Consider the following 23,915-nt stretch of genomic DNA (forward strand, 5'->3'; position numbering starts at 1 on the left):
TAGTGGTCGATATACTGCGGGTAGCGCTTGGGTAAGTGTTAGGACTTATGTTTTTGTGGATTACTATTTTGAGATATGTTGGGCACCGGGTTGTACGCTTTTTGATGGAACCTTAATTCTGTCCTTGTATAGACTATAATATGGTACTGTATGTATATAGAATGACCGTACTTCCGTTGCGTATATTCTGTTGTGTTTGGATGTGTATAGGGTACCTGAGAACCCCACGGGGTTTAACCCTTATCCTTACTCTATATCTTGGATGTTTTGTATGATACAGGAACTGGTGGGTTTATATTTTCACCCTTGGGTCCTATTTTAGGGTTCAGGGCGTGACAAAAAATATCAAATTATATCCAGTACTTTTATTTTGAATATTTGTGTTTCATTCGACTGTCAATCTCATTATCAAAATATAATTAAATCGATAATAGTTCTTTGTTCAATGTATATTATGAGTTCCACTCAATTTATAAAAATATCCTTAAGTTATGTCTGGTAGTAGAAATTTCAGATATTAAATTTTAATTTGAATAAATTTTAATTTTTTTTTAAGTTTACACTGTAACTTATTTAAATTTTATACAACCCTAATCCATTTACTCTAGCGTGGTTTAAAGCAAAGAAAATCTGGGGACTATTTTATTTTATTTTATTTATTTATTAAATAGAATAGATCCGCTTCAGTGGAATGCACACTCCGTCACCGTCTTTCTCTGCCTCCAACCTCCATCCAGGCCGTCCAGCCGTCCTCCGTCCAGGTGCGGCCAGCGCAGGCTTGCACAGTCCTCTTCCGTTGCTGACGTACGGCATCTGGGAGGCGCCGCTCAGCCTCGGGCCTCAATCCAGCTTCCGGCCTAGTCTTCGCCGAGGCTTTCCCAAATTCCCCCTATATCAACATTTTCTGGCTGCCCCTAGCCCTAGGTAATCTTATTTATGAAAATTTTAGGTAATGTTAGTTATGAAAATTTGAGAGTCCTGAGTAATGAGTTGTTAATCCTAATTTGAGGTGAACACTACGTGGCTACATTGTTAATTTATTATTCTGTGTCAACTTAATTAGATATTTTTATGAGTAGATTCTTTGTTTAAAATTATGTTTAAATGTATATTTTTTTTTCAAAAACCCTGGTTTGATGTGAATCCTACGTTGTTATCTTTTGTCATGTTAATTTAATATTTTTGTGGGTAAATCGTTAATTTGTTTAAAACTAGATTCTTTGATTTTTTTTTTTTTTTTTGAAAGCTCTAATTTGAGGTGACCTACATCGTTATTTCTTGTCTTATCAATTTATATTTTATGGGTAAATTCCTATTGTTTAAAACTAGTTTCTTAGAGTTCTTTTATAAGCTCTAATTTGAGGTGAATCCTAGATTGTGATTTCTTGCCATTTTTCATTAATATTTTTATGTCACTTCTTGTCTTAATTTGATATTTTCTCATTTGAAACTAGATTCTTAGTTCTTTTGAAATCCTAACGTAAGGTGAATCTTACATTGTTATTTATTGTCATATTAATTTGACATTTTTATGGGCAATTTCCTTGTTTAAAACTAGAATACTACATTAAAAGTGCATTGTGCAGGACAGCCTCAGCCCTCATTAACTATAGGTCCTAGATCCGCCACTGGAGAAGAGGATCTATGTGACGCAGCCATTCGCATTAATTTTTTAATTTCTATGTGACACAAATGGCATTTTCAAATTTTGCATTTGTTTGGGTGCTGTTGGGAATTGGAATAGCAGCTAAAGTCGACAAAACATGTGTTCTCACATCATCCTAAGTGTCTGATGCTCTAGATTTAGCTTGTTTACTGGAATCAAGGGAGGCCTGTGTGTGTGGATCTGTTGCAGTTGAAGAAACTTTGGGGAAATTGTGTCTTGCATTTCAGGACTGTAACTGTAGCTTTTATCTGCACCTTTGTTAGCTTGTATCATCCAGTACCTATAATTTTTGCTTTTCAGGTTCAGTAATCATAACTTTCAGTTGAATAAGACTTAAAACTATTTGATGCCTTTTTCTGTGTTCTGAAAAGGAGAAAAAAAAAAAATGTTTGAATGACTTGAAATGGTTCAATGGTTGTTGGGTGAAAATTTATTTCTATTACTATATTCATGCAATATATAAATCTTAGTCATGATTAACTCCAACAAAACTCTGCTTAAAGGAAATGCTAATATATATATTTATTCTGGTTCTTTTTTGTTACCTACTGAATTTTTGGGTTTGCCTTTATCCCCAAGACAAATCAGGGCCTTCTTTGGGCAGCCTTGTAAATACCCTGGAGAAAAATGGAAACTTGATTGGCTCAGTTGCCAACTACAACGGAGGAGGTAGAAGTAGACATGGAGAGGCGGAGGGAAAAGAAGTTGATGAAGAATGGGGATGCTTATGAGCAAGATGATGAGATCTGCTGGTGCCTGCCACACAAGGGTATTGCGGCTTCATTTCTGTGTATTGCTGTCTTTGCATTTCTTGTAAGAGTGGCTGTGTCCCTTCATCCTTATTCTGGTGCTGGAAATCCTCCCAAGTTTGGAGACTATGAGGCTCAGAGGCACTGGATGGAGATCACTCTTAATCTTCCAGCCAAGGAATGGTATCGTAACAGCACTATCAATGATCTCAGCTATTGGGGACTTGATTACCCTCCTCTCTCTGCCTACCAGAGTTATGTTCATGGTCTTTTCATCAGACATTTCCATCCCGATTCAGTTTACCTTTTCACTTCCCGAGGTCATGAGTCCTATCTTGGGTGGGTATTATTATGCATTTATTATCCATAGTTTACTTCTGTAATTATAATCTTTTATTTCATGTTCCTTCTGGTTATGATATATGATAATCTTGAGTGTATTTTACCTTTTTTTTTTTTGTTTTGTTTTGTTCTTCTCTGCAGGAAATTTCTTATGAGGTGGTCGGTTTTATTCTCTGATGTTCTGGTGTTCTTTCCTGCAGTTTTGTACTTTGTTGTCATGAACTATAGTCGTCATCTTGGTGGTCATAAAAGTGACATTGCATGGCATATTGCAGTAATTTTACTCAATCCATGCCTGATTCTAATCGATCATGGTCATTTTCAGGTTGGGAATGAATTTTCTGCTGCTTTCAACCTCATTTAACTCTTTTTTCCCCTTGTTTTCATATAGTTATATATAGCCATTTCTTTTTTTCAGTACAATTGCATTAGTTTGGGCCTTACTGTTGGAGCTGTTGCTGCCATCCTCTCAAGCAAAGATCTTCTAGCTTCTTCCCTGTTTTGTCTTGCTCTTAATCATAAACAGGTTCCTTCCCACTCAGAAAAATGTTATAAGTGCTTAGATTTCATTTCTATCTTTTTAAATACTTACATGGTTCCTGGTCATTCATATATAACAAACGCACACCCATATGCAAAGGCAAGTTGTCTGTATTTAAATGAATTCCAAGTTGGGTGCAGAAAAGGTTCAAATATTCTTCTATAATATGGCATGATCGAATGTATATGTTCTGTTACATGCATTATGCATTGATGCACATAGTTATTGAATCAATATTTTGGAGGTGTCTGACACATACTACAGTGTGTAATATAATGGATACATATAAAAACATTTAATTATTTAGTGATAAATACTAATAAAAGTAACTATAAAGTTAAAAAATTACAAATCTAGTTCCTCATGATACAGTTTTGTATTGCACTCAAACAGATTGAGGTAGCATCTTTTTTGTTTTATTTTTTTAATCTTTGCGATCGATTCAACATTACATGACATGATATTTGATCTCTTTGTGCTTATTGAGCATAAAAAAACAAGCTGAACATGCCGTCTGGGACACCAATTTTGCCGAGGTATGCTGTAATATTTTTTTATCTGATAGGTTATGTGTATTTTATTTGTTCTTAATGCAAAGAAGATCACATGTATAAAAGGCATTGAGATAATTATGCCCCAATAGTTCATATTGTCATCCTAGGAAGCTATATACCTGAACATATCCTTTCCAAAAGTACATTCTTTTCACTTCAATGAATATATCTTCCTTTTTCTGTTAACCAAAAATATCCTTTCCAAAAGTGGCTGAGATGATCTTTTATCCTTTCCAAAAGTGGATGGAGATGATCTTTGAAATGTTCTTAGGTTTAGTTTTTATCTTGTAAGTCTTTCAATTCTCGCTGTACCAAAACTTGACATTCTTTTGCTCTTGCTAATCGCCTAAAGGCCTTTGTGTGGATTTCCATTCTTAATAGAGTTAACGCCAATGATTTGCTGCAGATTAGAAGGCTTATACGATTGTTTCTCTTGATTTATGCTTGTTGTGATGATCATGCTCAATCACTTCTTCACTGCTCCATGCCTTGGTGTTTATGGAACAAAATTTTCGATCTATTGGGAGAGTGTTGGGTTTGTTCTCAGTCTTGGGGCTTGTTTATTGATTGGTTTTTATGTTTCGGGAGGCAAAAAAATGCAAAGGTTTTTTTTGTAGAATGCAATTTTGATGTTATTTGGGCACTTTGGTTGGAGAGAATTTCTCACATATTTAGACATTGTGCTTGCACTTTATTTGGTGAGGGACAGCTGTTTTTTGGCTTCCATGTGGGTTTTCTCTATAGGTGTTTGGGCAGCATGGCTTTTTCAGATATTCAGTGTGATTGGTTGGTCCTATTAGCGTTTTCCCCCCCTATTGTATTAGCCTTGTTTTTTATTTTTTATTCTTTCTTTATTTTTTCTGAGGGTTTCTTGTCCTTGCACATTCTTCTGTCTTAATAAATTACTTTCTCTATATAAAAAAAAATTTCTGTCCCTTACTTTTTTCCCTTTTAAAACTCCTGGAGTATGATGAATTATATAAGATACTGAATTTTAGCAAGGGCCCACCAATTCTTGCCTGCACTAGATTTAGATGTCTTTTGTTGCGTAACAATTCTCTGTATGGGTATGAATTTGATTTAGGTACAGAGTTTTTGTAATGCATTGTGAACAGGGGCAATTTCTTAACCTTAGATGCATCCTTCTTGGGTTTGAAGGAGTTGCAGATCTGAAGGTGAATTTGAGCAAGTGTGTTATCATTCCTATGGGGCCTTGTGACTGTGGCCCCCTCCTTGCAGGAATTCTTGGTTGTGACCTCAGAAGCTTCCCTACTTCTTACCTTACCCTGCCTTTGGGAAACAAGTTCAAAGACAAGGGTGTTCAGGATCCTATTATTGGCAGATTGGAAAGGAAACTGGCTGGCTGGAAAAGGACACATCTCTTGAAGGGTGGTAGACTCACTCTTATCAAAAGCACCTTAGCCAACCTCCTCATTATTTTCTGCCCTTGTTTCCTATCCCTAGTGCAGTGGCCAATCAATTGGAAGGCATCAAAAGAAGATTCCTTTGGGGGAAGACAGGAGAGGAATAATATCATCTTGTGAGGTGGGTGGTTGTTAAACAACCCATTCGGAAAGGAGGGCTTGGCACTTTTGGGAAAATGGCTCTAGAAGTTCATCTCTGAGAAGAATCACTTCTGGCGGGAATTTATTGCTTCTAAATATGGCCTTCATCACAACAGTTGGGCCTCAGAGACGCAATTGATGACTATGGTACTTGTGTCTGGAAATTCATTAGAAAAGGGCAGGAATTTTTCTTTTTTCTCACATTCATTTTGATGTGGGAAATGAGGAGGAAGCATTTTTTTGGCCCGATCTTTGGTGTGGTGATTCCCAACTTAGCGCTTCATTCCCATCAATTTATAGGCTTGCCTACAACAAAAATTCCTTCATTTGCTACCACCAGGAACTCTCAAGCCATGGGAATGTTTGGAACATTCCCCTGATTAGAAATGTTTTAGGCTGGGAAACTAATACACATTGACTTTTACAGCAGCCTTTATAATTTTCAGAGCCAGGGCTCCTACAACAATTGCGAATGATCCCTGAGCAAGGAGGGAACATTCATAGTCAAGTCCTATTTTAACCACCTTAGCTTTCCATTGGTGTGCACCAGCTTTTTCCCTTGGAAGCTCATTTGGAAAACAGCAGCCCCTTCCAAGGTTTCTTTTTTCCCATGGGAGGCTGCTCTGCGGAAGATCCTCACCATTGACAACCTTTAAAAAAGGGCATCTCTACTGTGTATAGATGTTTTCTGTGCCTCGGAGAAGCGGAATCTGTGAATCACATCCTTCTCCACTGCCCCTGGATCAGGAATATCTGGAGCTTGGCCATTTCCTTAATCAATCAGAAATGGGTCATTGCAGCGTTGACTGAGAGCAAGATTTGGGCTTGGAAGGGGATCTGTGCCAACAAGCTCAAAAGGAGGGCCCTTACTCTTATTCCCCTTGCTATTTTTTGGGTGGTCTGGAAAGAAAGAAACAGAAAGGCCTTCGATGAAACAACTTCTTCTCTTCAGGCTGTTAAAGATAATTGGTTTTCCATGATCTCTAGTTGGCATTGTTTGCCCGAGGGGGTCCTCTCTGTTATTCTTTATTTCCTGGATGTACTGCTACAACTGGTGTTTGTTTTTTTGTCTTTTTGTTGTTTGCGCTGTACTCAAAAGGCATCTTCTTGATTCCCAGTTTGTCTTTAATAAAATTTCTTTACTGAAAAAAGAAAACATGGATTGTAAAGTTGAGTACTTTTCCTTTGAACTACCTTGGTCTTGTTCTTGGTGCAAAGTTCAAGGAAAAATGGATTTTGGATCCCATTCTTGAAAAGTTGGAAGAATTTTTACCACTTTAAAAGTGGCATACTCACTCTCATCAAAGGCACCCTGTCCAACCCCCTGTTTTACTTCATGTGCTTCCGTATTCCTTGTTTTGTAGCCAAAAAGGACTGGAAGACATTCAAAAAAATTTCTTTGGGGAAATACAAAGGAGGTCTTTAAGTTCCATTTAGTTAAATGGGATGTTATTGGGCAACCAATTCCATGAGGTGGATTGGGTCATATAATCTCTCACTTTCTTCAACAAAGCCCTCTAGGGTAAGTAGATGTGGAGATTCATGGACAAGGAGGAGTTACTTTGGAGAAAGATCATTGCTTTAAAGTATGAACTTCACAATGGGTGGATTTTTAATGAGTCCATGCAGTCCTATGGGGTTAGTGTTTGGAAGTTGTTCGTGAATGGGTGGGAGGATATTTGTACGCCCAGTCACTTTCATGTTGGAAATGGGAACAATACTTTTTTTGGCATGATAGTTGCTGTGGCTCATCTCCTCTTAGCTCTCAATTTCTTTCATTTGCACCTGCAACAAAGATGCTTTGGTGAGCGTGTATGTGGAAATTTCATAAATCGGGCAGCCTGGAACATTCCTTTCGTTAATGGTTGTCTTTATAGAATTGTCCTTATATGATGAGTCCAGATGTGCCTTTATGGAAGCTCAATAAAAATGGCTACTTCAAGGTCTGCTCCTTCTACAAGCAGCTGGAAAGTCACTTTGGAGCTAGACTTGCTTTACCTTGGAAAGTTGTTTGGTGAACTCTTGCACCAACCAAAGTTGCTTTTTGTTGCTTTGGAGGCAACTTTGGTGAAGTTTCTTACTCTCAATAATCTTCAAAGAAGGGGTTTCACCTTGGTTAATAGATGCTTTCTTTGCAAAGTTGATGCCAAAACTGTTGACCACACACTGCTTCACTGCCCCTGGACAAGAATCTTTTGGAATCTGGCCACTGCCCTTTAGGGACTGCGCTGGGTCATTGCTAAATCTGTGGGAAAGGAAATCTGGGCTTGGAAGGGCATTTCTATGAAAGGGAAAAAGCCTTGTCCTTGATCCCTCTTTCCATTTATTGGATTTTGTGGAGAGAAAGAAATGCTAGAGCTTATGAAGGAACTTCTACTTCTCCCACAATCCTCTAGGATAGATGGCTTTCTACTCTTTCTAGCTGTTTTAGTTGGCAGTCATGCCGGATGCATGTTTAATCTCTTGGATACACTGTCACTTGCTGATTGATCTATTTTGCTTTTCCCTTTTTTTTTTTTATTTTTCTTTTTTGTAATTGGGTGCCTTTTAATGAATTCTCTTTTTGTTGATAAAAAAGTGAGTGAAAAAAAAAAAAAAAAAAAAAACAGAGTAGGCTACTAAATAGATGAAATAGATATGGAAAGAGATTATATATGTTAAAAAATGTTAGTTGTTTACACACTTGAATTGCCTGATTCAAACAAGGTTTTAAGATAGAATTGTTTTATGTGAGGGTCTAGCATTGCTATTGCCAAGAATACTACATAAATTGGTGAAATCCTTCTGATTCATGTAACTTGGAGTGTGACAACACAATTATTTAACAAATTATGCATCCTAGGATATACTGTAGTGAGGATATGTCATAATTGGTTGTATGAAGATGAAGCCTTGTTTTAAATAAACATTTTTCCATTTGCCCCAAAATGATGAATGGGGGGTGGTGTGACGTTAGACAGCTTGTATGACTCCATGACTTGCGAAACCCCACCCTGTCTCCCCTCTACGCTTATCATTACCTTGTCACTAATTGCTATGGCTTTGGTAGGTGTCATGGTCCCACATCGGATATGTACTAGGTAGATCTTGGGCTTATAAGGAGGGTTTGGGCTCCAACTAAGTGCGGCACCTTTTATAGTACAAATCTGTGAGACTAGTAGGCCAAAGTGAACAATACCTCACCAAAGTTAGGTCTAGGACCTTTACATTTGGTATTAGAGCCACCTTGGAAGTATTATCATGTGAGTGGATCTGCCTTGGATGTACTATCATGTTAGTGAATCCTACACAGAGGTGTAAGCCAATTTGACGAAGGCGTTAGAGATCGAACGAGAGGGCCTGTCGTGGTCTCACATCGGACGTATACTAGGGAGATCACGTTGATGAGAACGTTAGAAATCGGGTGGGAGAGTTTGTCACGAACTCACATTGGATGTATACTAGGGAAATCACGCTGGCGAGGACATCAGAGATTGGACGGGAGAGCTTGTCACGGTCCCTCGTTGGATGTTTACTAGGGAGATCTTGGGATTATAAGGAGGGTTTGGGCTCCAACTAAGTGAGGTGCCTTTTATAGGACAAATCCGTGAGGTCAGTGGGCCAAAGCGAACAATACCTCACCAAAGTTGGATCCAGGACCGTTACAATAGGCCATGTAGGAAGGGGACTGTAGAAGTCCAAATCAAATGGAAAACTTGCAATTTGAGATTGGATAGAGTGGAAAAGGGTGAGTTCTATTCATGCTTAAATGTAACCCAACATTAATCGATGGGTGAGGATATCTTTAGTGGCTTTCCAGTGGCTTTTGCGTAGTTTGTCGTTTTGGTGGTTGGAAGGTTTGGGGATATTGTAGCTCTGTGTCATGATGTATTGAATGGTTATTCAATCAACAAAGCTGGAGAAGTTTTTGGAGCAAGGATTGGGTTGGAAAGGTAAGTGTTTTTGTTTTTTCTTCCTAGTGGGTTTGAAGCAAATGGGTGGTGAGGCTTTGTGCTGGAGTTTTGTGCAATGGCTAGCGGATCTTCTCTTGTTAATGGTGTTTACAGCAAGAAGGCATAGGGCCATGCTTGATTGTGGGGCCAGGTAGGGACGGGAAATAATGAGCTTTATGATCATTGTGCGAGTGCAATGGAGGCCTATGGCCTGTTTGTGTGACATTGTCTGCCAACCATCTCCTTATGAAGGGGACAACAATCATATCAGATGTTGCTGCGGTTTCTCTAGAGGATGGTCAAGCAAAGAAGATGGAGTGGAAAGGGTTAATTGTGTTACTATTTTTTTGGACTTGGGAAAATACAAGGCCTTATAGAAGTTAATTCCTAAGTTTGCAAGGGTCTTCCAACAGAACAGACCCATTGCTGTGAAAATGGGCCTCATGAAAGTTATTGTTGGGAAGACCAATGTTGCTGTACAACATAATTCGGAGGTCTCATTAATTACCTCGGTCTCCCCCTCGGAGCCAAATTCAAAGACAAAGGAGTCTAGGACCCTATTATTAGGAAGTTTGAAAGGAGATTGACAGGATGGAAAAAAAATTCTTATCAAAAGGAGGCTGACTCGCCCTCACTAGGAGCACTTTTTGACGAATCTTCCAGTGTATTTCATGTCTCCCCTTCCCTTATCGGCCTTAGTTGCTAGGAGATAGGAGGGAATTCAGAGAAGATTTCTTTTTGGGGAAGCTTAGGGGAGGAGTTTAAATATCACCTTGTTAGATGGAGAGTGGTTAAACAACCCATTTGTTTGGGAGGTTAAACAACTTTTGGTGGGATATTATTGTCTTTAAATATGGGCTTGAGCATAATGGTTGGACAACACACAATAGTAGGGGACCCTGTGGAGTGGGAGTTTGGAAATTCATCAGGAAAGGATGGGATGATTTTTTCGAATTTGTGATATTTCATGTGGGAAATGGGGCCAATGTGTACTTCTAGCATGATGTGTGGCGTGGGAACAGTAATCTTAAGAGTTGTCTTTCCTTCCATGTATAGTTTGGCTCGTGACAACAGTGCCCTTATGAGTCATCATCCCCAAATCACTAATCAGGGAATTCTCTGGAATATTCCATATACTAGGAATATGGCAGCGTGGGAACTTCAGGCATTCTCTGATTTTTACAGAATTCTCTATAATTTCTGTTACCAAAACATCCCTAATGAACCAAAATGGGCTTTGGACAAAAATGGCGTTTTCACTATTAGATCTTTCTACAAGAAGTTCACCTCAATGGGAACATATTGCAACAACTGCCCTTGGATTCACATTTGGAGGACAGCAGCCCTTTCAAAGGTTGCCTTTTTTGTTTGGGAGTCCACACATGGGAATATTTTAACTGGCAATCTGCAGAAAAGAGGACTGCTTGCAGTCACAACTAGGTGTTTTCTTTGTATGGCTGATGCAGAATTAGTCAACCACATTCTTCCAATCTTCCCCACTTCCCTTGGACAAGGAACTTGTGGAGTTTGGTTCTATCCTTGACTGGACAGCAGTGGGTTATGGCAAATTCAGTTGGAGGGGAGTTTGAGCTTGGAAAGGCACCAAAGCCACAAAGGAGAAGTGAAAGGCTTTGAACCTCATTCCTCTTGCCATATTTTGGTGTGCTTGGAAAGAAAGAAATAAGAGAGAATTAAAAGATGCAACTCTTCGACTTCAGATTTGCAAAGAGCAGTGGATTGTTGTTGTTTCCAGCTGGCTTAGTGGGCAACTTGTTAATGATCAGAATGTAATCTTTGATGTTTGCGACACTCAACAGAGTGGTTGATGTTTCGTACCACGGTTTGGCATCCCCTTGATGCTTTGCTAATATAAATTTCTCTTTAAAAAGCCTAGCAAATATCACCACTGGATAGGAGTCTAAGAGAGGACTACGTGGAGGATGGATACAACATGTTTGATACTAGAGAGAATGTGAAGTGGAAGAGAAGAAGATTCATGGCTCATCAAGCGTTTCTTTGTCAGTGAGAGAAAAATTTTAAATTTTCATCGTGAGAATTTGTCAGGTGTGTCGAGTGGAGGGGGAAGGGATATTTCGCATATTGATGAGATTTCCATAGGTGTGTCTCAGGAGGATGGAGGTCAGGCGAAGGTTCTAGGAAAGCAAGAAATGATGTTGGAGATGCCTATTTGGTGTCGTTGCTATTTTTTGTTTTTTGTTTCTGTTTCTCCACAATGAAAAAACAAATTATAAAAATGCTTTTGTTTTTGTTATTAGTTTTTTGTTTCTATTGTCGGTTTTCGGCTATTGTCGGTTCTCAGTTGTTTGCCAAAAAACTGAAAACTAGAATTTTTGGTTTTCAGTTGTTTTGGCAACCTGTTGTCAGAAATTTTAATATCCAGAAATAGTTTTTGGATTAAATTATTCATTTTATACACTTTTTAAATTAAAATCAAAATTAAATGATCATATGAATTTAAATATAATTAAAAAAAATACGCATTAATTTTAAAAAATAATACTTTTATTATTTTTTAATTGTCATGTCTAATAAATTTTTTATTGTAAAGTAAAATTTGAAAGTAGAACAATTAAGTAAAATAATTATAGTAAATATTTTTTTATCATAGTAATTTTTTTTAATGCATATTATTTGTAATTTATTATTTTGATTTAAAGATGAAAATGATCATTTTTTAATTAAGTTTTAAATTTGTATTAGTTTTATAAATGTTAACCAAATAAGTTGTTGGTTTCTAGTTTTTTAGTTTCTTTTTCTAGTTTTTGGTTTTTATTTCTCTAATTTTTGATAGTGATACCAAACGGCCTCTAAGTTGGTTGAAAATCAATTTGGTGTTCAAGTTGGTGGGGGGTTTTAATATTGCAAAGGTGGGGTCGGGTTGGGTAACACAACCTCTGGTTGAGGGAAAGTCAGTAACATCCAAGACATATTTGTTGGGGGCCTGGGGCGTAGAAGGGCATTGAAGAAAGGAGTTATGCAGTTGAGGGGCATAATGGTGCCAACATAAGGGTAAAGCAATTTTTGAACATAAATAGTGATGGCAGATTTTATGTTGAGGAGCTTTCGAATATGTCAAAGCAAGATTCAGTGGAGAAGAGGCTACTGAGCATTGAGCAAAGCATCCTATTAATGGCAATAAGAAATGGGTCAATGTGTTTGATGGTTAGAGTGTCAGATATTGATTTTGCTCAATTTGCTGGTTATCGTGAATTACTCACCCCTGTTTGGAACCACTTAAAAGAAATACTTAATGCAAAAAGTACTTAAAATAAGTACAAAAAAGTACTCTCTGCTTTTTGGATTGCATCCAAATAAGTACTTATTGCAAGAAATACTTTTTTCACAACTACTTTTATGGATAAAAAATAAGTTCTTTTCGAGAAGTAATAATGGATCACTTCTAGCTACATATAAGTAGTTAAGTAGCTAGTAGTCATAAGCAGCGGCAAACATATAAATTTAAATAACTTGTGGGTACCATTGTCATTTTATTAAATAAGTATTAATGATAAATCATGAAAATATTGTTGAATTAATAATAATAAAACCATAAAATAATAATATTTTGTTAATTAGAAAATGATATACATATATTAAAATACTATTTCAATTAAAATTATAAATTAACATAAATATTAATTAATTTTCTAATTAGAAATATTAAAATTTTAATTAAAAAGTAAAAATTTAGAAAATGTTAAAAATAATTAACTGTAGATATCAATTATAATTATTTTTAAAAATTTGAATGAGAAAATATTTAAATTTTATTAAAAGTGTTAATTGAAAATGTTAATTAAGATGTTAATTAATGTAAATATAAATTAATTTTTTTAATTAAAAAATTTTAAAATGATAGTTACAAATATTAATTAGGAAATTTAATTAATTCAATTAATTTTTTAATTATAAAATATTTAAAATTCTTATCAAATGTGTAAAGTAAAATTCTCAATTATTTTTAAATTAGAAAATATTAAAAATGTAAATTAAAAATGTCAAGTAACATAAAATTAATTTTTTAATTTAATTAAATATTAAATTGTTCATTCAAATATGAAGTATAAAATACTAATTAAAAATGTTAACATAATTTTTTAGTTAGATAGTATTTAAAATTAAAATTAAAATTAAAAATGTTAATTAAAAATGTCAATTACTTTGTTAATTGTAATATTAAAAATGTCAATTAGAAATTTTAATTAACTTAAATATTAATTAATTTATTAGTTGGAAAATGTTTACAATGTTAATTAGAAAATATCAAAATGTTGATATAGTTTAATAATTATGTATTCTTTTGATATATATGTGTGTGTGTGTGTGTGTATATGTACATATATATTATAATATATTAATTATATGTTGAAACATAATAATATTATTCTCATGATGACAATGTATATTCACACACAATGCTTAAAATAAAAATGAGTATCGAAACACCACGTTTTCTGTGAGTACTTATAATCAGCACCTTTTTTATCAACAAAACAGTGCTTATGACTTTCAGTACTTCTCCAATTCAATACTTATTATTAGTACTTGTCAAATTAAGTATTTCTTTTAGAAAAGTACTTCTCCATAATGATTCAAATGGTATCTTACAGATGAGGTTAGTGGCCAGTTTGGGTATCGATCAAAATCTTTTACTCTATAGGATGATATTTCTTATGTGCTTCCATCTGCATTAGATGGTTTAGAGGGTGTTCTAATGATGATGGAATAGGAAAGGAAAGAAGATTTAGCCCACTTTTGGGCCTTGTGTGGGTGAACATAATGAGAAGGGTAGAAGGGTGCAAACCGTGCATTAGCTGCTAGATAAGATGTGTTTGCAGTTATTTGACCCCAGTGGGAAAAGAAGCTTGTTTGGATGGAGGTAAAAGTAGGGCTAAGAAGGGGCAAAGAGAATTAGCAATTTTGTAGTGCACTAATAACTATGACTGAAAGGGATTGAAGAAAGAGGTTTTCTCAGTTCGCTTTTTGCTAGATTTTTTTTTTTTTTTTTAATTTATGTGCTTTGGGTTTTTTTCTTTTACTTCTTTTTTGAGTATTTATTTTCCTCTCTTGATTGTATTTCATCTCATAGTTTATATTTTTTTAATATAAAAAAATTGATGAATGGGGAAAGCTACCAAGAACTTGAATGGCAACTTAAGAATTCTCTTGGCTAATTAATAACTGAAAGTAATGAGTGATGATCATTGGTTGGACAGATGACAAGAATTGTTTCTAACAGTTTTGATGAAGGGCAGTTGTATATACAAAGAATGAATTTGAGGTAGACAATCAAGATAATTGCAATGCCAGAGTTTTGTACCCTGGCATGAGTAGCCTTCTAGAGTTATGATATGATGATTAAACCAACCACAAGATGTGATGGCTTACAATGTAAATGTTGGTGAACTTAACAGTTGAACAAAAAGTTTCTTTATTAATCTTCTCTTTTCAAGGTGTTCAGACAATCATCAATCAGGAAAAAAATTCATAATTTTGTTGATGGTTCCTCTTTTAATTTGCATTTTCATCAAGAAATGTATTTACTACACCAACCAGGCAACCATATTCTTAAAGGGTGGAATTTTTTTTTTATTTTGTTTTATGTAGGCCTTTCATGTTAGTGAAATTTCAAAATGGCAATGGTGGAGCATTGTTATCAACATCATCCTTGGTGCCAATGCTGCATAGTTTGAAAGAGTTTTATTACATAGTTGAGTGGTAATGTGCGAGAAATACATGATGGACTGACATTATCATTTAAGCTACTTATTCGGCATATATACTTTGGGTGTATATTTAGGACATTAGGACGCTTGTATTAGAATACGGCATTGTGTATTTTTCTATTATGTTAGGGCTTATTTGTAATTACATGTTTTAATTAATTGTAGGGTATCTTAGTTTTGGTTTATAATTTGAGTTTAGAATTTGAATTTTTTTTCTCTCCCCTTTTGCGTACAACCACCTCTCCTTTCATTTTCCATCTACTCATTCTCTTCATCTTCCTATCCTATGTTTATTCTATTCCTCTCCCTTTTTTCTCCCTCTTTCCTTCAATAATCCTTACTGTCCAGCATCAATATGGTATTAGGGCCAAAAGCTGAACCATGTCCACAATTTTGCTTGTACAACAACAACAGCAAGCCTTAAGTCTCACTAGGTGGGGTCAGCTATATGAATCCTTTTCCGCCAATTCACCCAATCCAGAGTATTTTCCTTTATTAGATTAAGGGCTATTAAATCCTTCCGCACCACCTCATTCCAAGTAATTTTAGGCCTACCATTACCCATTTTCATGCTAGAAACCATAAGTAACTCACTCCTCCTCACATGTACTCCACTATGGCTGCATTTTAAATGCCCAAACCATCTAAGTTGACCCTCCCTTATTATTAAACCACTCATCCACCTTTGCATATGCATCTCAACAACTTTTATTCTTTGTATATGTTGTTTCTCAGTTGCCCAGCATTCTGAACCAAAAAGCATAGCTGGCCTTATAGTTGTCTTATTCCTTTTAATTTTAAGGGTATTCTACGATTACACAATACATCTGACCCACTACTCCATTTTATCCAACCTGTCTTAATTCTATGTACTACATCTTCTTCAATTTCCTCTTCACCTTGCATAGTAGATCCAAGATATCTAAATCTATCAATGTTATTAATATCTTGATTATCCAGTTTAATCTTCTCTTTGTTGCTACCCCTTAAATTACTAAAATTACATTTCATATATTCAGTCTTATTCCTACTTATCTTAAACCCTTTAGACTCTAATGTGGCTCCTCAAAGTTGTAGCCTAGATTCCACTCCGCTCCTACTACCATCAATTAACACGATATCATTTGCAAACAACATACACCAAGGGATCTCATCTTGAATATTCTTAGTAATTTCATCAATTACTAAAGTAAAAAGATAAGGACTCAAAGTAGAGTCTTGATGAACACCTATTGAGATTGGGAACTCTCTAGACTCTCCTCCTACAGTCCTGACGCTAGTCAATACTCTATCATATATATCCTTAATGATTTCCATATATCTATTGCAAACTCCCTTCTTTTCTAATACCCACCAAAAAAGCACTTCCCTAGGTACTCTATCATAAGCTTTCTCTAGATCAATAAAAGCCATATGCAAGTCCTTCTTTTTCCTAAACTTCTCCATTAAAATTCTTAAAAGATAATAGCTTCTATTGTTGATCTCCCAGGCATAAAATCAAATTGATTTTCTGAAATTTTCGTTTCTAATCTTATTTTATGTTAAATTACCCTTTCCCATAATTTCATCGTATGACTCATAACCTTAATTCCACGATAGTTATTATAGTTTTGAATGTCGCTTTTGTTTTTTATACAGAGGTACTGACATAATTTTCCTCCATTCTTCTAGCATTTTCTTGGTTTTTATAATATTATTGAATGAATTAGTTAACCAAGTAATTCTTTTCCCCCAAAACATTTCAACTCTTCAATTGGTATTTTATTTGGTCCTATAGATTTCCCACTTTTCATCATTTTTAATGTCATCTTTACTTCAAGGACTCCAATTTTACGAACAAAATCTCCTATTTTTAATCTTCTTTTCATTTGTCACTTCCAAGTCCAATCTTTCATTTTGGTTTTTATTGAACAACTTATCAAAGTATCTTTGCCACCTTTCTTTTATCTCTTCTTCTCTAATTAAGACATTATCATTCTCGTCCTTCATACACTTTACAAAACCTAAATCTTTGCATTTTCTTTCTCTAACTCTAGCAAGTCTATTAATGTCTTTTTCTCCTTATTTTTGTATCTAGTTTAGTATATAAAGTATCATAAGCTCTATGTTTAGTTTCATTGATAGTCTTTTTTGCATTTTTTCTTGCTTCTTTATATTTTTCAAGATTTTCTATATCTCTACAATTTTGCCATATCTTATACCAATCTCTTTTATTCTTAACGGCCTTGTGGACTTTTTGATCCCACCACCAACTTTCTTTACTACCCAAGTATCTTCCGTTGGACTCACCTAAAACCTCTTTTTCTATCCTTACGATAGAATTCGCTATTTTATTCCAAATAGTATTTGCATCAACCTTATCCCCTATTGTCCAATCACACTCTTTGTTCATTTATCTTTGAATTTTACTATATTTTCTCCCTTCAAGTTCCACCATCTAGTCCTCTTGTGTTGATTTATGCTACTTCGTCTCGTTCATTCTCTAATATGTATATCTAATACTAAGACTATGTTGTGTAGCCAAAATTTCACCTAGGACAACTTTACAATCATGTCCTTAGTTAAAAAGAAATCTATTTGGATTTTATTGTACCCACTCTTGAAAGTTATTAAGTGTTCTTCTCTTTTTATAAAGCAAGTATTCAATATAACCACATCGTAAGACATGACAAAATTTAAGATTGTTTCACCGGACTCATTTTTATCTCCATATCCATTTCCACCATGTATCCTCCCATACCCTATATAATCCTTTCCAATGTGACCATTCAAATCAGCTCCTATGAATTTCATTTCAGACATCGGGATCCCTTGTAAAATACTATCCATATCTTTCCAAAATTGTTTTTTTAGATTTTCTATTAAGCCAATTTGTGTTCACTATCTCTAGGCTTAAAACTAACTTGATTGTAATGGTCCTATCTAGTTTTTTTTTTAACATCTGTCACATTATCTTTTAGGTCTCTATCTACAATAATAGCCATCCTGGTTTTATGTTTCTCCATAGTACCAAAGTTTAAATCCTGATTTTTCAATTTCCCTGGCTTTCTCTCCTACCTATTTCGTCTCTTGAAGGTAGGTTAAATTATTTTTCCTTCTAAATATTATTTCCACTATTTCCATACTTTTTACCGCAAGAGTCCTTATATTTCAAGTTGCTAATCTTATCTTAGTTTCTTGTACTAACTTATTAACCCTCTCCATTTTATATTGACCCAGTCTATTTCCTAGATCTAGGTGATTTTGGTAAGAATTCATAATAAAAAGATCTGACAAAGTTTTACGTTAGCTGTCAACTACGTAACACAACCCTACTTCTTTATTCGGGTTTGGGACTGACTGTGTACAAAGACTTTGTGTTACACAAGTGAAGTACACGTTTGCATTTTTCTTTTTTTCTTTTTAGCAAACTTATTTCACAAAGACAATTTTCTAAGTTACACACTACAACTAGTAGAAACTACTCACACAATACGATGCATTAAAATTTTTTTTAAAGCATGCAATTTTGAGTGTGCATCCAAGTTAGACTAAAATCCACACAATAGTACTTTTTGAAAAAAAATAAAATAAATTTTGTTTTATTCCATGACTTGCAAATGAAAACACAAAACACAAAAAACAAATATTAAGCCTACAAATCCTAGACACAAAAATCACCACAGCTAACCAACTATTGAAAAAAAAAATAAAATTTAATAACAGTAAAATGAGAAAATAAATAACAAGAGAGGAGAAGATCTCACCGGTGGCTTTAAAAAGGTGAAGACAACTGCTTGAAAAATACCCTTTGATGCAGGAAAATTGATTGTGGTAACGAGAATCAATTGAAGAATATTTAAACAATAAGGAATTGCAAGAATTCTTTAATTTGCCCAAATAGGAGTTGGGTCGGAAAATGAATCTGAAGTTTAAGGTCAACTAGGATTTGATTTTCTATGGCTTCGGCTGCTATATTCTCATCTCTGCCGCAGGAAATTTGATGCTGCTAACGAAAAATCAATCGAAGAATATTTAAGCAACAAGGGATTGCAAGAATTCTTCAATCTTGATTCAAGATTCAAACTCCAAGAATATTGAAGAAACAAGATTTCTCTACCTATAAAATCTTTATTGCTTTTTCATGATTTTAGGGCTGAAGAAACAAGAATCATTGAATTTGTTTGGGTCTTCGACAGAAAAGAAAGGAAAAGAAAGGAAAGAAAGGAAGCTCCTGATGTAGGACTAGAATTTATATATATTGATAGAATTGAGAGAATTAGAAGAAGGAGAAAAAGAAGAAGATAAGAAGCTCCTGATGTAGGACTAGAACTTATATATATTGATAGAATTGAGAGAATTAGAAGAAGAAGAAGGAGAAAAAGAAGAAGATAAGAAGCTCCTGATGTAGGACTAGAACTTATATATATTGATAGAATTGAGAGAATTAGAAGAAGAAGAAGGAGAAAAAGAAGAAGATAAGAAGAAGAGAAGAAGAAGAAGAAGAGAAGCAGTAGCAGTAGTAGGGAGGCGGAACAGAAAAAGAACAGTGAGAGGCAGAATCAGAAGAGAAAAGAGAAGGAAGAAGGAGAAGAGAGGAGGAGGAAGAAGAAGAAGCAATTTGATTAAATTTTGTTCATTATTAGGGTAAATATAAAAAATTACAATCAATTCCTTCTTTCCTGTAGTTGATTAATTTTTAAATGACACATTTCATCTCATGTAGAAAGACCTCCAATCCAATGCATTACATATATCTGTGTTGTTCTTTAGGGATGTTATATTGCATCTTTTGATGAGTTCCATAGTGTTTGATAGGTGCATCTAGTTTGTTAGTTACTTCGGATGATTTGTGACTCTAATTTGATGTTTTCTTCTGCTTGTCATCACCAAACTGGCGGTTGTTAATTGTAGTTTGTGTGATCTTCTTAGATGGCAGTGAAGAAAAATAGGCCAATTGAGGCTTAGTGTTGAGTTTGCTTATTTTAGGTGTGCATTTGGTTACAGACCTGTGTACCATTAAACTTGCCCTTTTACCTCTAGATGCTTGTATTTCTAATTTGTTGAGTCTCTTTTTTGTCACATCCTTGAATTGCATGCTTAGATTAGGTGTAAAGTGGCCATGGGTGATCTGATTCTAAATTATAAACTTGCTGCTAATATGCATTATAGGGCTAAAAGAATTTGATGTGGGCAATGGTGTTTTTCTTTAGACCTGAATGCTGCAAGAAGCTCCATGCCTGTGTCATCAGTCCATTCTTTGCCCTTAAGAACCCCTAATGCAAATTTGATTGGTCATATGACCATTAGTCCAGTTTCAATGCGGAGGACTTGACCCCTTACAGGGGCACTTTTGACCTTCTATGTAACTTAAAACACAAGCTTGCCCTCCTAATGAATACTGAAGAAAATTAGGTGCCAAAACTACCATCACACGATTGAATTAATTCATTCCCAAAGGGTTTTTAATAATTTACCAAAGTGGTTTTGAGTATGATAGGCTTCAAAACATGCAAATTAATCATGAGATTAAAATTAATGGATCATATGGAACAAGGGCTTGAAAATTGCCAAAAATTAGTTTGTAAAAATATGTGGACTAAAATGGGATATCTACAATCTGTCCCTGTTTATAGCTGTTGAATGCATCTAACTGATTTATATGTCAATCAGTTAAGTCCCTTTTGTGTTTGCTGGTTCTTTTTTTTTTTTTTTGGGAGGGGTTTTATTTGCTTATTTTTAATACAAGAGCTCTTCAAAGTGGCATTAATTTTGTTTGCAATTGCTTGTTTTGATGCATTTATATTTTATATCTGCTGATTTTTTTTATGTATATCTTTATATAATACATGTGGACCTAAGGAAATAGTAAACAATTACTGATGAAGCCACAGAAAGTTGCATGATTATAATTATAATTTTCTTCTGCTTGACAACTCTATCCTATCTAATTTATTTTCTGTATGTGCTTTTGTGTTTCCTTGCAGATGAGTGCATATTTTGCTCCTGCATTTTTTAGCCATCTACTGGGTAAATGCCTGAGGTGCAGAAACCCACTTCTTGAAGTGTCAAAGCTGGGCTTGGTTGTCTTAGGAACATTCGCTGTTGTTTGGTGGCCTTATTGCCGTTCATTAGACTCTGTTTTAGGGGTAAACACTGGCATGCAAATTTTGAAATTTACATTGCTGTACAACTTCAATTTCCTTGCATTAACTAAGTGTTTCTTCTCTTCTTCTGCTTTTGGATGGCAACAAGTGCGGATGCACGGCTATTATTCTCGTAATTCACATATTATTAACCTCTGTATTGTCCCTTAACAAACTGCCAATTCATATTTTTGGTGGGTATCTGCATCATTCTTGCATCTTAAGACAACAATTTTATTGACCATCATTTAGTATTTACATACTGGTTTTGTTTAGTATCTTTTCTTTTTCAATATAAGTTCTTGAAGCTTTTAAAGGATGTCTATATTAGTATTTATTTGCTGCGTTATTTGTTATGAAATTGATATTATATATTAGTTACGCAATGGTGCATTTTTTGTTGCTCATTTTAACAGCTTATACACCATCCTGTATTAACACTAGCGAAGACTATTTCAGTGGTTGAATCATTCCTAGAAAATTATATACCATATTTAAGTTTCTAGTAGTCTTCCTTTCTATTTAATTGAAGTGACACCTAAGTTTTGGGTTCTTGTTATAGGTTTTTGCCCGTCTAGCTCCTTTTGAGAGAGGGATATTCGAGGATTATGTGGCTAACTTTTGGTGCACCACTTCGGTCATAATAAAGTGGAAAAAATTGCTTACAACACAATCACTAAAATTTCTTAGCTTCAGTGCAACTGTTTCAGCTTGTCTGCCTTCAATGCTTCAGCAGCTACGGGCTCCAAGCAATCAAAGTTTCCTTTATGGGCTGTTGAATAGTTCTTTTTCATTCTACTTATTCTCATTCCAAGGTATTTGAAATTATTACCTTATGCTTTAGCCATTTGTTTTTTATTTAGTTTTATTTAATAATTATTGTTTTTATTGCTTGTGGTAAAAAAAAAACTACAGTACATGAGAAGTCTATATTGCTGCCGCTCTTGCCTGCGAGTCTTTTGGCGCTTGAAGAGCCTCTTCTTTTCAGATGGTTGACACATTATGCATTAGTCTCAATGTTCCCTCTTCTATGCCGTGATAAACTAATTCTACCATATATGGTCCTATCTGTTCTCTTCATTCTTCTTTACCTTGTGCCTGGCAGAAGACAAGATACACAGAAGATGCATTCTCGCGGCCCTTTGAAATTACTTGTCATGACCTTTCTTGTATTGTGCTCTCTTATTGTTCAAATTGTCTACATTATCATGCGCCCTCCTGAGAAATATCCTTTCCTTTTCGAAGCTGTAATTATGCTCCTTTGCTTCTCTCAGTTCATGTTGCTCACTGTTTACACTAATGTGAAACAATGGAGGTTGTCAGCAAGCTTTTCCTTGATGGACAAAGAAAAGAAGGTTATGTAATGTGTTTCTAAAATTTTTTCCATTTTGTTTAGACTTTTGTTCTTGATGTAGATGTCAAGTCAGGAAGCTTTGGCATAAGTATATGTTGGCTGATAATATATTGAAACAAACCATATCAGTCGAAATAACTATCATGGTTTTCAGTGTTTGCTTGGACTAGTTGAGCACGCGATGCAGAATGCAAGCAAGAATATTTATATTTTTGATAACTTCTATTGTAATTTTTGAATTTCTTTACGACTATATTTATTAGGATAGTAGTGTCTTCTAAGTTCTAGGGTAGTAAGCATTAAGCAAGTAGTATTTTGGTTTATTTAGGATTTCCAAATTTAGGGGCTGTTTGGAATCATTTCAGTTTCTATGTTGCTAGTTTTCTATTTATATTTTGTGTTTTAGCTGGTGTGCCAAGAACTGTAAACCTGATTCTCAGTTGTTATGGCAACTTGTTGCCGCAATACTTTAATACCCATAATTTAATTTTGTAGATTGCATCATTCTATACACAATTTTTATTAAAAATAGAATACAATGACCATGTGAATTTAAAATATAAATTAAAATAAAACTAAAATATAAATTAAAATAAAACTATCTATAAAATTTCTGAAAATTGGAGAAAATGACAAGTCATTCAAAATAATTTTTCCACTTTTCCATTGGCATATATAATAGGATTGTTCTTGGAGCGCCAAAAAGTGAATTTGAAAATACAGTAATTAATTAAAAGTAAATATAATATATTTATTTTTTATTTTATTATAATATATTATTCTTTTGAATTTTAATTATTCTGATCATATTTTTAAATTGTTCTTTGATTCATGAGCATACAAAAGTGAACATACATTCCATTAAGGTTGAATTTGTTTTGTTTTGTGAGCATGAATCACACAATTATGCAACTTTTTAACTTTTTGTTTTTGTTTCGTGCTTTTAGTTTTCATTTTCATAATGTTTTAGGATTCATTTGGATCAAGGATGTTACTTAAAAAAAAGAAAGGAAAGGAAAATAAGGAGAAAATTTACTTTTTCTTATATTTTTTCAATTTAACTTAATTCTAAAATGCTCTCTTAAAATTCTATTTAATCAAATCCCTACAATTTAATTTAATTTTAGGAATATTTTCAAAAATCTAATATAATCAAATATTACAATTTAATTGGTTAATTTTTTTTTAAACAACAAACATAATTTGTATTGTTAACCTTAACCTTAGAGTGGTATTTATGATCCTCAAATAAAAAATTTGCTTCGATTAACTTGCTAAATATCGAAATCGGGACCCTGTGGTGATGTTCGATCGTCAATTTGACTAAATATTGGGGAAAA

At 34.5% G+C, this 23,915-nt stretch overlaps 1 protein-coding gene across 2 annotated transcripts; it reads left to right on the top strand.

Annotated features, from left to right (window-relative positions):
- The first annotated feature begins 605 nt into the window (after positions 1-605).
- Positions 606-22,794, top strand: LOC131152958 (probable dolichyl pyrophosphate Man9GlcNAc2 alpha-1,3-glucosyltransferase). 2 transcript variants are annotated; one of them, XM_058104932.1, is made up of 7 exons: positions 606-924; positions 2,246-2,754; positions 2,899-3,082; positions 3,176-3,283; positions 21,063-21,224; positions 21,784-22,036; positions 22,137-22,794. In XM_058104932.1, the coding sequence occupies exons 2-7, from the start codon at positions 2,348-2,350 to the stop codon at positions 22,583-22,585; spliced, it is 1,563 nt and encodes a 520-aa protein (XP_057960915.1). In that variant the 5' UTR covers positions 606-924; positions 2,246-2,347; the 3' UTR covers positions 22,586-22,794. The 2 variants fall into 2 exon arrangements, with proteins under 2 accessions (XP_057960915.1, XP_057960925.1); XM_058104942.1 differs by having other exon boundaries at positions 676-924; positions 2,255-2,754.
- The last annotated feature ends 1,121 nt before the right edge of the window (positions 22,795-23,915 follow it).

Source organism: Malania oleifera, chromosome 1 (assembly GCF_029873635.1).
Source record: "Malania oleifera isolate guangnan ecotype guangnan chromosome 1, ASM2987363v1, whole genome shotgun sequence".
NCBI classification, from domain to species: Eukaryota; Viridiplantae; Streptophyta; class Magnoliopsida; order Santalales; family Ximeniaceae; genus Malania; species Malania oleifera.